At 40.1% G+C, this 14,143-nt stretch overlaps 1 protein-coding gene across 2 annotated transcripts; it reads left to right on the forward strand.

The window, feature by feature from the left end:
- Positions 1–61: 61 nt before the first annotated feature.
- On the forward strand, positions 62–13,722 carry LOC132197961 (histone-lysine N-methyltransferase, H3 lysine-79 specific). 2 transcript variants are annotated; one of them, XM_059621606.1, is made up of 14 exons: positions 62–340; positions 1,008–1,048; positions 2,570–2,644; positions 2,877–2,940; positions 6,427–6,567; positions 6,620–6,805; positions 6,858–7,125; positions 7,176–7,282; positions 7,341–7,614; positions 7,693–8,330; positions 8,389–9,424; positions 9,530–10,444; positions 10,908–11,003; positions 11,174–11,315. In XM_059621606.1, exons 1-13 carry the CDS (start codon positions 257–259, stop codon positions 10,958–10,960), a joined length of 3,882 nt encoding a protein of 1,293 aa, XP_059477589.1. In that variant the 5' UTR covers positions 62–256; the 3' UTR covers positions 10,961–11,003; positions 11,174–11,315. The 2 variants fall into 2 exon arrangements, with proteins under 2 accessions (XP_059477589.1, XP_059477579.1); XM_059621596.1 differs by lacking the exon at positions 10,908–11,003 and having other exon boundaries at positions 11,174–13,722.
- The last annotated feature ends 421 nt before the right edge of the window (positions 13,723–14,143 follow it).

Below are 14,143 nucleotides of genomic sequence, written 5' to 3' on the forward strand. Positions count from 1 at the left end.
GCGCCGCTACATGGGGCCGCAAGCCTTGAGCAGCAAGAGCGCATGCCCAGACGGTTTTCTTGCAGTTTGTAGATCTCGCTCGCTGGCTCACTCAAGTTCGTCGTTCGTCCTATACATAGGGATCAGCCATGTTTTCGTGTAGTCGCCGAGCTAGACTGTCGTGATGGCGTTCGGTTAAACCGCCTTTTCAAGCCCAAATTCGGCGACCGCGCTTCTCAAATTGTGTATTCCGCAGACTCCGAGTGTCCTTATTGACATGGCGCAAGAACTCGTGCTGCACAGCCCTGTTGGTGCCGATCCCGCCGTTTACCACTGGCCTTTAACTTCTGGCCGAGGCGCGGTAAGTGCTGCTCTAAACATTGCCCTCTCGGCACGCGGACTTGGACTTGGATCCCTTGTCCAATCGATGCACGTTTCGCAGTCCCTGTCCACCGCACATTCACAGCCACGAAGGGCCACTCGGAGGGTCTGCGCGGCTCCGAATGCGTCCGTTGAGGGCCCTGCCGCGAAAGCATGTTTGGAATTCGGATTATGTATTTTGATCAGCAGCAGCGAGGGCGCTCTGTACATAAAACAAAACCGTCGCTGCACTAGCAAGGCTTTTGCTGTTTACATTCAATATTTTCAAAATGAATCAAAATAACAGAAAGCAGTAATGATTTTTTGAATATTTTCATCATGGAATTAAATAAATTTGGCGGTTTTAATTTTTGATAATGATATGTAATAGTAATAATATAATTTAGTTTTATAGTTTATAATTTAGCTCAAATAAATTGCTGATTTTATTGACAAATTTTTAAGAATTCGTTTCCAATTTGATCTTAAAGTAAATAATAATTATTGTAATGCTTCAGCTTCCAAAACAAACCAGCCTATATATATATTATGTAAACATTATTTTATTTACCGTCTCTTCGATCCACAGCCACTTCATTTTTTTATTAGCATGATAATTATTTTATCAACACAGCAGTGTACTAACTGTATAATTATTATTTTTTCAGGACAAGCACGATGGTGCGATAGAAATTCTAGAGACCATTCGGTAAGTGAAAATTCATATATGTATTAATTTTTTTATTTATGTTTAGCAGTTAACAAATTTAAAAAGATATAGAATTTCATTATTTATTTTTGAGGTTTTTAAACTGGGTTGGGCAAAACGCGGCGCGTAAAATGGCACCTGCCAAAGCAGGGTGATGTTTGTTTTCGGTGAGGCACGCGAATGCTGATTTGTCTTCTGGTGGGGCAACCTTGAAATATTTTTGGCGAGCAGGTAGCTCTCCTGAGCGCGTCTGCATCCTAGAGTCGCATCTTTGGCTCCAGCACTCCCACTCCCGGGAAGGCCAACAACCATCCCTGACTTTGTCTTAGCTGCCGAGATCAAGTAGCCTTCGATCGGTGCAATTGGCAAGCCAAGAAAGTCTACGATTCAAGGTCTCCAGCCATTATTATCACCAGCGGCCGAGCACCAAGAGAGGCTAGACGCTCTCGTATTTCCCAGCCAAGCCCCTCAATCAGTCTCATTACATAAATATACCTGCAGACACTCACTTTTCGGCACAACTTTCAGAATTAGTGTTTTATGGTTTTGATCGATCCCCAGCGATTCAAGGAATTGCGCGCCAAAACTGGATTTGCGAGTGTTGAACCTGTTGGCCGGTGACTGCTTCAGTCGGCATTGAATTGCGCAAAAAATGATTTTCACTGAATGCCACCTAAAGTAGCTTGAATCCAATAATGTATTGCTGCAAAATAATGTTTTTTTTTAACCTGGTGGAAAATTTTATAAAGTTTGAATTCTATTCAATCAGCAAACATCAGCTACAGAAAATATTTTTGAAATATTTGGGATGATCTATGAGTAATTTTTTTATTAAAAAATTATCTTGGTTATTTATTTTATTTACTCAATCCTTAGCCGTATATTTAAATTATTTACTTCAATAATGGTGAAGGCATGTTTGCTGACATTTGCAAATTTAAAAAGTTTAAAAAAAAATTATTTTTCTGTCTAACAAGTCGTTGACTTTGGAAGTCATTTTAACAGAACTGGCCTTTCGGCATCTATGTTCACTTGTCGCGCTATAATTCATCGTGAAAAGACGCGCGTTCTAAATTTAATCCAGCGCGTGAGCAACAACAAAACGCCTCCATGGGCTGTGTCAGTGCCAAGGTTGCGAACGAACAAGTTGCAAATTTATCAACGTGTGACCTCCAATGATTAATCTTGAACTTGCAGTCTGAATAAATTGATTTTTGTCATACTTAAAATTAATAAATATCTTATTACAAAAATTGGCCTGGAATGTGATGTAATTTTACGCATTTTCTAAATTACTATCAATAACTTGAAATCAGTGATGACAATGTATATCGTACCAAAATTAGAATATTTTGTTCATTTGCGGTGCAATGAAAATGATTTAAATCATTACACTTGATACCAACCATAAAGTTATCAAAAGTTTTAATTTGGAAATAATCTAAAGAATTTTAATTTGATGTTGATGCTTATTGTACACAAATGTATTTATTTTTAAAATACTTGTTTTGTATGTTTCAGCTGGGCCTGCAAAGAACTGCCCGATCTCAAACTGCCCCTCGAAAACAACATCCTGAAAGACTATGACACTCGCAGGTGAGTTTTTCCAATTTTTTTTCTTCACCCGGCCGCGTACTGCTGCCTTTTCTGTTTCGCGCCAAATTGCACCTGCTATCTCTTGGAGGAAACGGGTCAGCCACCTGCCTTTGATGATTCTCTATGATAATTAGTCCCGTATTGAAACCAAGTTTCATCTTTTCAATGCCCCTTTGCTTAAAATTAAATTTCAATTTCAGCAGAATTGTGCAATAAAAGTGCTTGTTTTCAGTTTTGAGTCAATGAAAGGGCTGTGTGACAGGTACAACCGCGCCATCGACGAATTCCTCAAGCTGGTGAGTTACTCTTCCGTTTCTTATTTTTCTGAGCATATTCAAAATTCGAACTGAAAATTTGACCAATTTAAGTTGAAACAGAAAAATATGATGAGTGTCGTGTGTCCGTAAACGCAGCCACAGCTCTTTGCGCTACAGAAAATGAAGCGTTGCGTCTGTGGTTCTCCAATGTCTTTTGCTCTTGGGTGCGTGTCAAATTTTGTGACAATACTGAATTTACAGCCGTGTCAAGCTCAAGGCTTTTCATTCTTAAAGAATGCTGAGCGTGAATAATTCCTTGTTGCGTAGTCTTGCGTTTCCCACAATTTGAATAATTTTTCAGGAAAATAATGAAACTGATATGTTTTTTCTCTATCGTATCAATCTCATCAATTGACAAACTTACGAATTCATCTCATGAGGCCATTATTAAAACCCATTTAAAATTCTGGAAAGTCTCATAATATTGCAAAAAGGTTAGTGTTTTGAAAAATGTGTGTGAACTCAACACACCAGGCGTGTTTTTTTTTTTATTTACCTGAGGAAGGTGACGCTTTTTGCGCCCCTTGTCTTTACTTGTCCCAGTAGAAAAGAAAATAACGCGCAGAGAGTCAGAGCCATAAATTTTCCCAATTCTTGAAAGCAGACCTCTCTCTCACACACCACTTCTATTCAAACATTTTTTGTGACTCCCGACGGTGGAACAGATTTTTCTTAAAGGTTTTCGCCGCATTTTCTTTGGAATTCAACTCAATGAGCCTATTTTGGGGCGGAAAGGAAATATTCTTGAAAATACTTTTCACTCCTTTAAAATTTTTAAATATTTATAATTGCAGTAAATTTTCATTTCAAATCCAACGCTAAAATAGATTTTTCGGTGTGTAGTGTCCCTTTAAATTTCCACTATTCGGTTGTTGGACCGAAAAATGCGATGTGGAAGTCAGTAGCGTGAAAACGGTGGGTCGAAAAGTGGCTGCAGCAGCTACACCTGTTCCTGTCGCGAAACGCAGGCAGCGGGCGAAATGCATAAAAACACACAACCGTGATATTGAATGCAATGTTTTGGTCGGTCCCCTTTAAAAGCCGAGCCAGCCAGGCGCATAGGATGGGGTGTTGGTTTGGCACTGACGTGGTATCGATTCGCCAGCGCGAAGCTCCCTCCGCCTGCTGTGCCTCGCTCACCACGGCCGCCAACCGGCTATCCCCTGCACCCCTCGCGCCACTTCTTTCCCTGCCGTATAGCCCAGTAACAAAACACACGCCCTCCTCAATCAATGCGTGCGTTACTCCTGCAAAGGCCAATGACATTGGAAAATCACAGATCATCAAGGCGGAAAATAAAACAACTAACAATCAGCTGGATTAATCGTGTGCACTTCGACGTTAATTGTAGACGACAATTTATCAGATTAATTAACATTTTTGACAAATGAAATTGTTTTAAAGAAAAAACAAATAATTTTTTTCTAGAGATTTTCATTTAATTTTGGTGTTATTGATAGAAGTTCTGTTCATTCTTGCAAATGTGAAGCACAAAAGCTTTTACGGAGAGAAAAGTGTTTAAAACTCTTGACAGTCTTCACACAAAGCAAGGTTGCACTTGATCGAGTTAAGAATTTTTGCATGAGGCTTTGATTAGCTCTCTTCTTTAAGCTTTTATCTACATCTTTGTTCTTTGCCGGTTTTTCGTCACAAATAATTTTTACGTAACAAAATCAGTTTTTGTACACAAGAAGGTAGTAAAATCTTCTTGTTTTGATTTTCTAAAGCGGTATGTTTGAATTTCCTCTTTATTAAAACGGGTATTCCTCGCAAAAGAAACCTCGCGTCATAAATGCAAGCACAAAAATTCCTGATCTGGCGCATAAAAGCACGCTCGCAGCGGAAATGGACGGAAAATAAAATTTTCATCTATCGCATTCGCGAGAGCGGAGGTGCTCAAAGGTCACTGGAGGCGAGGTGAGTCTCGCGCTTGACGAGGAGCAAATGCACAGCGACCGTGGCGTTGAATGTTGGTTATTGATCTCTCTCTCTCTCTCTGTTCTTTCCTCTGCCCGCTTCTTGCGTTCATTCTACGCAACCCGTTGCTTTTCGACCGCTCGATTCTACAATCCAAGCGGCCACTCGAATGCATGCGAAATAATAAAGCCCACAGATCTGACCCACCCATCCACCCCCTCGAATTTAAATACCCCCCGTGATGGGGGAGGCGGCGCGTTTTCGGGGGAGGTGGTGGCCCAGTGACGTCGCCGCCAACTCCAAAGTGCTATTTTCTCTCGCAGCTGAGCGTACCGCAATCTATTTTCGTCTGCCGCGTACGCGCATTAAAATAAATTTTGTGCCGCGGCGATTGCCTCACGCCACGGTCTTTGGAAATTCAGTTTTAAAATCAACGCTTGATTGCAAAAAATATATATATATTTATTCTTGCGATAATTCAATTTGGAGTTTCTAAATAATTTTACGTCTTCATATTTATTAAATCAAATACTTTTGACTTTATGAATGAATCGAGGCATTGTTATTACAGTTAATGCGTACCAAGTGTGACAAAACCGTAATTGCCAGATTTTATTTGGACTGACTGCTATGTAATTAAAGCTAAATATTAATTCTAAATGTTAAGGTGAAGGCCTGATCGTGGTGCTTAAAATTATCATTGTTCACGTTAGGCCAAGTGAGAATTTTTAGCTGCTGTGATGAAAGTCCTCTGTTAATGAAAACAACGCCGACTCGCTTCCTAGTTCATCTCCCCTGACTATGGAAACGCATCCATTGACTTTCTCTTTTCGTGCGATGCATTTGTTGCTCTTCTTTTGTTAGTGCGTTGCATTATTTTATATTCTCCAGCCCCTCTGTTGCCTCTGTAATTTTTGTGGCGTCCAATTAGATGTTGAACGCGCGGTCAAGAATGCACTTGGTGGCCATGGCATGAATAAAACTACAGAGAACGGTCGCTTTTTTATTTATAGAGGTGCATTCGGCGTTGAGATGAAAACATTCGTGGTGGAGGCACAAGGTATGAAGCGCCGCTCTACGAGTCAGCTAATGAACGGGCGAGGCCACTGCCCTCGCCGTCCCACCAAGCGCGCCATTCCACGCCGAGTGTGTCTTGCCGCAATACGGTGCTCAAATGCAACCAACATTTAGAAACCTGAGATAATTTTTGCTGCAGAAGCACTGCAAAAACTGAAAAATTTGACATAACAATCTCAAAATTTAATCTGATCCTTAGTGGGATTGGTTTTATTGTACTTACTTGATCATAAAATTTAAATCAAATTTGTAAAAGATTGATACAATTTTTTTTTTTTTGAGAAAGTTCAAAGGTCGTGTAAAAAAGTTAAATTATTCAATAAAAATAATAGTAGGTCAAATTGAGCTTTTAAAATAGTTTATCATTGAATCTGCATGAATTACTATTGTTTCCTCTTCATTTATGTAAATGAAGAATTGGAATGTTATTGCTAAACTCTGAACTAAATTGTTCTGTATCTAATGTTTCAGGAAAAAGGCACTGCGCGGCGAGCGGAGCGAATTGGAAAAAGGCCATCGCAGGAACTACTCCGTCACATTATTCAGCAAACCTACAATCAGGCAATAGAAGACCCTGATAAACTGAATCAGTACGAGCCCTTCTCTCCAGAGGTAAAGTGCTGTTAGCTATTAATTAAAATCATATTTATTTTTTTATCACTAGGTTTACGGGGAGACATCCTTTGACCTGGTGTTGCAAATGATTGAGAAAGTGTGTCCAACCCCAGAAGATATCTTCATTGACTTGGGATCCGGTGTGGGACAAGTTGTGCTGCAAATGGCTGCAGCCACTAACTGTAAAATTTGTTATGGAATTGAAAAGGCTGACATGCCTGCCAGATATGCAGAGGTAGTTCTAACATTTTAGATTTTATAGGTTTTATATCTCTCCTTAATTTTAGTCAATGGATCAACTTTTTCGTAAGTGGATGGCATGGTATGGCAAAAGCTACGGCAACTATCAAATTGTCAAGGGAGACTTCCTCACTGAAGAAAACAAGTGCAAGATTGTGAGTTCATCGCTGGTGTTCGTGAACAATTTTGCATTTGGACCAAACGTTGATCATGCCCTCAAAGAGAGATTTGCTGACCTCAAAGATGGAACTCGCATTGTTTCATCAAAGTCATTCTGCCCTGCAAATTTCCGCATAACAGAAAGAAATCTTTCTGGTAATTTTTATTAGCTCTGTTAAATTTAGTTTTTAATACAATCACTGCAGATATCGGCACAATAATGGAGGTGACAGAAATGGATCCATTGAAGGGATCTGTTTCGTGGACTGGAAAACCTGTGTCATATTTCCTTCATGTAATTGATAGGTCTAAGGTTAGTCATTTTTAAAATTATTTAGCCCGACTTTATATTCATTCATTCATTTTATTAGCTTGAGAGATACTTCACAAAAATCAAAGCAAAGTCCAATGGTAGTTGCAATGGAGACGCAACCATAAATGGTCCAAAAAATAGACGAGAAATGAAATCTTTGGCAGAAGACACTAGTTCAAATGATGGCTCTTCTAAACACGATGACCAAAGAGCATCCTCAGATGAAGAGAAAGGAAAAGTGTATGGCCCTACAACAAGGCATGCGTGGAATGTTTACACTATGAAAGCCAGTGGAAAGGAAAGCTGCAGTGACGATGACAACAACAATGCAGGTAACTTTTTCGAAACAAGTTTTAAATCTTCAAATACAACACAGTGCATACCTTAAGTAATTTTATTTCCTGCTTCAGAAAAAATGCAGGCTCAAAGAAAGAGAGTTAAGAGGAAGATTTCGCCTAGGTCAGGTAAACAGACTGCACTGAAGAGGCCGGGTAGAAAGCCAAAGGGTAAAATCGCCCGACAGAAAAAGAAGAGGGCTATTAAAATCAACGGCCTTGACCTGTTGCACAGCCAAACATTACTCAGCACAAGCAATCAGGCGCAGGGTCAGAAGCTACCACCTGCACCTGGCTGTGTGGATCAACAACTTCCAAGTCTGATTCTGGTGGAGAATTGTGCACCTTCAATTGTTCACAATGAAGTTGAGCCCAGAAATTCTTTGGAGCCCTATGGACTGCAAGTGCTCTTGGACAGTATCAGGACAAGCTACATGCAGTTCATTCACTATATGAAAACTCCAGACTTCAAAGTTAGTGTGCAAATGTCAATTAAGGCTGAAAAAGAGAGGAATGCAAAGATCATGAACAGGGCTTCTCAGCTTGAGAAGCAAATCCAGGTGCTTATCACTGATAGTGTTGCGCTTTTGAAAACGAGAATGAATGAAATCGGCATTGTGGCTAACAATCCAAGTGATCTTCTCTCTAGTGCCAAAGATATTGTACAGTCACACAAGGAGCTGCAGAATAATTTGGCTTCGCTTCAAAGAGAGGTTAGTACTGAGCAATATTCAAATCTTTTGATATTTAAGTTTTTTTTTACCATTTTAGGTATTGCCTCTAGAAGAAGAGAACCTGAGACTGATGCAGCGACACCAACAGCACGCAGAGACGCATAAGTCTGTTATGGAACAACCACAGCTGCCAAATGGTGTCCGTTGTGATCCTACCACGGAGGAGTTCAGACGAGAGATGGCTAAGAAGCAGAAAATGTTAGAGAGGCAAAGGAACGACATGCTTCTAGCCAAGGCAGAGAGCAAACCTGTACCTGTCATTTACAAGCCACCTCCAGAGCACCATCAGCTTGTTCACCATACACATCCTCAGCTGCACCATGAAAAGACAGCTGTTCAAGCACCTGTGATAGTTGGCAATAGTCAACAACTGCTTCAACCTCTCCCTGCTCAAGCTGCAGCTCCGCCGCCACCACCACCCCAATCGCACCACCACTCCAAGGGGAGGAAAAGCCGAGAATCTCGTTCCAGGTCACAAGATTGGCCAGACGTACCAAATGTTGAAAAAATCAAAGAAGACAACCCTGAGATTCTTGCGAAAAAGCTCCTGGAAGTTGGTCGGCAGATTGAAGCTGAGAAGATGAAGGAAAACCCTCGGCACTTGAAACATCATGATGATGCAAGCAAGTCCGACGGCAAAAACATGTCTAAGGGCCATACTCAGGAATCCTCCTATAAGATCAACTTCAGTGATCGTATGCAAGCCATCATCGAATCCGAACTGAACGACGGGAATGACAGAAAGCAGGCGTTCCATCCAGCGCAACAAAATGCACCCAGCACTTCTCGTTCATCTTCCTCAGCAGCTAACCATTCACTCACTCAGGGAAAATTGCATCTAAGTCAGGTGCCTCCACCACAGGTTCCATTGGGTCACCAGGTCAATCACGGGTATCCTCAGGCTGCTCCGTCAGGTGGTCGTAGCAAGGCGCTGAAACAAGATACAAGACCTGATTACACCATGGTGTCTCCAGCCAAAGCTGCCCTCAGGAGGCACCTTTCTCAAGAAAAATTGGCTCAACATCAGCAACATCCCTCTCAAATGCAAATGCACCATACGCCCATGCGGCAAAGTAAGTACATTTTCAATTATTATATTAAGAATTAAATTTTTTACATGAAGTTAAAAATATAATAAATCCGCAGACTCACAATTGGTTATTTAACTATTGTTTTAGGTGGAATGACAATTGGAACAGTAGGAGACCTGATAGATCACGACATAGCAAAACAACTTGATCAGCCCCCTCGTGAGCGCACATATGCGATCAAACAGCAAAATCTGATTGATGCTGTTATTGATCGAACTGCCTCTTCACACTCCAATAACGATATTCTCAAGATGGATAGCTCAAAAATGAGATCCCAAATAAGTCGTGTGATGACTGAAGACGAGGGAGAAAGTTCTCGGGTCATGTATTCTCCAATCTCAAGACCGAATAGCACTGATGCCAACTTGTCTCAGCCTCCACACAGCCCCCACTTGGAAGGACTGGCCTACCCAAGAGCGCAGTCACCTTTCTCTCACAGACAGCATGCACCACCTGCGCCTTTGCCTTCGGTTCCACTGCCAGGGGCTGACACCATTGGGTCCTACTTCTCTGACAGTAAAAGACTACCTGTCTCAATGACTGCCTCAAAATTCAACACTACCCGGACCTCAGCAATAGTGCCAATTCCTCCCAACAACGCAGGCCCCTCTGATGATCATTTCTCTGAAGGTTTGGCTGCTTCGCTGCATGCCAGAATACGAAAGACTCCTGATGCCAAAACTAAGGAGGAAGCCAAAATGGCAGATTGTTTAATGCAAAGGCAGTCTGCCCCACATACAATACCTGTGGTGAAAACGGAGCCTGTTGAAGAAGCTGGCAGCTTTGGTGGTCCTGAACTGCCCCCTCCAAGACCAGTCTCTAGAAAAAGATCCTCATCAACTGCCCCATGTAGCCCTCCCAGCAAAATGCCTTCCAGCGAGAGTCAAGACTCAAGTAGCAAAAATCAGGATTCATCAAAAGTAGCTGATCAACCACCACTGCCACCTCCACCCCCACCGAACACTTCCGCGCCGCCCCCGCCTGCTACAAGAGAGGATGATGGTGAGTTGCTTCAATATCTTTTTTGCTTTTGATCATGCTGTTGGCATGGGTGTTAGGTTTGCATCAATGACGGCTAGGTTAGGTCCGTAGACTAGATAAATTTGTGGTAACAAAGTTTGGTGCAATATAGACATAATAAAATTGCGCCTTTCGTCTATTTTTAACGCTTCTCTGCTTTTGTTTGTGCTGCAATGTTTTACTCCTCTCTTTCTATTATTGTGATCCTTTTAAAATTTATTTTAAATTCTATTGCTCGCACATGAAAATTAAGGTTTTTTTTTTTAAATTCAATGAAGTTAAACCCTTGTGGTACAACAGAGCAGAATTAAAATATTAATACTATAATTTCGGATGTTTTAAATTTCCTCCTATGTGAAGGTGATTTTTTATGTACTAATTTTAAATTATTATTTTTTATTTTTAGTTTTTAATATCTTTCTTTTCTGCTTTTGCATCCGTACAGGCACAAACCAACCTTCAACAAGTGCACATTCTGTATTGTTCTGTAGTATTTGACTAGATAAATCATTGCCTGGGATATTTACTAAACTTGGCAGTGGTGAGTATTTTCAGTTTGATCGCTTTTAGAAATTACTGTTCTACTCTATGGTGATGGAAGTACTTTTTTCTATCAATACCAGCCAAGTAACGTAGAAATGGGAAATGGAAAATTTGTGCATTAAATTGTGATTCAAATGACAGACTTTGCAATTATGACAATTATTTCAGATGTGCCGCGAAAAAAGATACAAGAAGGTCTGGACACCACATTTGACAAACTGTTGAACTTTGCTTCCTCCGAGGTAGACAAGCGCCGGCGTAGTACAGAAGGCGCTTCCCCGAGGGGCAATACCCTCAGCTGCAACACAAGTCCCGACAGTGGCATTGGTAGGGAGACGTCTGCACCACCAGCATCTTCATCCGAGCCTTCCAAGTCACCCATCAAAGGCAACGTCAGCCCCAATCCAAAGATCTCCCGTCTACCAAAAAAGAACCCAATTGCTCTGACGATTGCAGAAGCTGCTTCTTCACCTCTTACAGCAACCTCAAATATTCCGGAGGAAGAAGATGAGCTTGAGTGCTCAGGTCCTCCCCGCACTCCTTCACCTTCCAACGAGCGACCCTTGTCAAATCCAGCTGCTCCTGTATCACATGCTTTTAGTCCACCTCCTGTACCTCATGGGCAAGAGAAACCGCCAACTCCTGAACCAGCCATGTTGCCCAAGAAGAAGTTCCGCGACAGAGAATACTGGGGCCGAGATGAATCTGGAAGTTCTGGAAATCAAGCTCCACGATTCAGACCAAAAGGAAAGGATTACGGAGGTTGGCACCACAGGGAAGACTACCATCAAGATTACAACAGACCATACCACCCAGCCCCGCCATTGAAGCACAGATCTAACAGTACTGAGGAGAGGTTTCGACATTTCAACAACGTCAACAAAAGACCTCAAATGTTGGACCGAACGCGAATGTACGGTCCTCCAGGAGGAGTGCCGCAAAACTTTTCGCTACCACCGCCCAATTTCTTTAACAATCACTACCAACAGCAAGGCAGGAATAATGGTGGTGGCAAGCAAAAGTGGCCTCCGAGAGGGCCCCAATAGTTTTGGTTGTGGTACAAGACCAACTTTCAACAATGTAGGTGATTACGATGTCCAAATTACCTTTGATTTGATCCTTACGATGATTTTTGCCTGCTCAAGCAGTGGTTAATGTAATTTCTAAAGAATTTGCTCTAAAGACTTGTTAAACTGGAACTTTATTCCCACTTATTCCAACATTATGAAGTCTTTAATCGCACTATTGGCCATTTTATTGGACTACAGATATTCTCGTAGTAGGAACACTTACGAAATTTTCATTCATTTTAATTGTGCAGTCAAATGTAAATTAACAAAATGCTCACATCTTGAAAGTATAAATCTTTAACACCAAATATTCAGTTTGATACACTGTAGCTGTTCAATAAATAGCTTTTTAATCCAAACATTTCTCATACTGTGTTTATATAATGTCTTTTTGAAACTTTTGTTGTTTACAATCACACGAATCACACAAAGAATTGAAACCTGGACAAAATGAGTATTTCCATCTGTGATATTATGTTAAAAGCAGTTAAAAAGTTAAATCACAAAAGTAATTTTTCAGCATGAATAAATCACGTGCTCTTCGGTCATAGGTTTCTAATTGTGCAAAGTGTATCCAGACTACCTGAAAATTTTGTGCCCCGCTAGTATTCCTCAGCGATTTTGAAGATGCTGCTCTTTTTTTTCATTGATGGCCTTTCATATGTTAGTTTGTAACTTCTTTTGGATTTGAAACAGCTGTTTGGCATAGAAGGCACTGTTAATACAAATTGATGGTCTATGTATTGGCTTTCCTAATTCAAGTGATAGGATTTAAAAATTTCACGTCTTAAGACGATGCCCTGAGAGGGATTGGAGATAAATCTGAATAAGTTTTGCTTGTAAAACTCTAAGAGAAAAAATTGTGTTAGTTGTCCCAGAAGTTACAAGCTGGATGTTGTGGTAGGAGATAAGAAATGAAGAGAAGCAATTATAATTAGGTGGTTCATCATAAAAATATTTATTTTTCTCATCGTTGAAGCCTTTTTTGTTTCTTCCCTTTTTATGAACATTTTGTATTTCACATTGAAATGTGATGGTGTTATAACTGCTAGCCGTTGGAACCATTTCTGTTGTTTTTCCCTTATTATTTTTTTTTTTTTTTTTGCGTCTGGACAGACTGCATAAATATTGCATACAAATCCATAACCAAATGATTGATCTGTTAGCTAAACACTGCCATTCTCTTTTAGTGTCAAAATTTGCAGCTCGCTTTAAATCACTCGTATCTGAGAGTGAAGCAAGAAAAGTGGCATAACAGCGAATTTGTTTTTGCTGTTATACAAAAAACAGCCAGTCATTCGCTCTGAAATAATTATGTAAATGAAAGGAGCTGATTTGATCTTGCCAAGTACAAAAGCAAACTTTTGGCACTAGTTTGAGTATTGTGTACATTTGATGAAACATGATATGTGTATAGTCGCTCCTAGTTAGTATTTCTAACTAATAAACTGAAGATTACAATTAAAGACTAAAATTTAGTTGTGTTAGAGGGATGATACTTGTTCGAATTTTCAGTGACCAAACTGCAAATTTAATAATCATGGTGTTGTACATAATTGTAATTGTGTAATTTTCAAGAGACTCCACTCCAGGTTTGTAATAAAGAACTGGCAAAACTGTTTTCACAATTAAAAAGGTTCATATGTACCTAAAGTTTTTTTAATTTCATTTCATACCTTTCCATCCATCCATCCCAATTGGCATCAAGTGACTTCTACTCAATAAGAATCGACGGAGAAGAATAAATAATAAGAAAAGAAATGAGATAAATAACAAAACACTACTGCAACACAATTTCAATTAACAACCTCTGTGATCAATAAAATTTTGACAAATTGAAAATCAATTTTCTGCCTGCAGAAAATTTATAATTGCATTTCCACAAAAACAGACATTTAATTCCAATTTTATAATATTTATTCAATTAATCGCTTTTTTTATTTTCTGCAAATAAGCAAAATAATCCCTTTAGGCAAATTGTTGATTTTTAATTTCAAGTTCAAATTTGTGCACAGAGTGTGATCCAAAAATTGAATTCTTTGTTTCTCAAAGTTTCAGTAATTCACTT

This window comes from Neocloeon triangulifer, unplaced genomic scaffold, assembly GCF_031216515.1.
Source record: "Neocloeon triangulifer isolate White Clay Creek 2 clone unplaced genomic scaffold, ASM3121651v1 ptg000001l, whole genome shotgun sequence".
In the NCBI taxonomy this organism is placed as follows: domain Eukaryota; kingdom Metazoa; phylum Arthropoda; class Insecta; order Ephemeroptera; family Baetidae; genus Neocloeon; species Neocloeon triangulifer.

Coding starts and splice junctions, on each gene's coding strand:
- LOC132197961 (XM_059621596.1), top strand. CDS start 257: ATGGCGCAAGAACTCGTGCTGCACAGCCCTGTTGGTGCCGATCCCGCC. Junction 2,645..2,876: donor AAAGACTATGACACTCGCAG/GTGAGTTTTTCC, acceptor GCTTGTTTTCAG/TTTTGAGTCAATGAAAGGGC. Junction 9,425..9,529: donor CCATACGCCCATGCGGCAAA/GTAAGTACATTT, acceptor CTATTGTTTTAG/GTGGAATGACAATTGGAACA.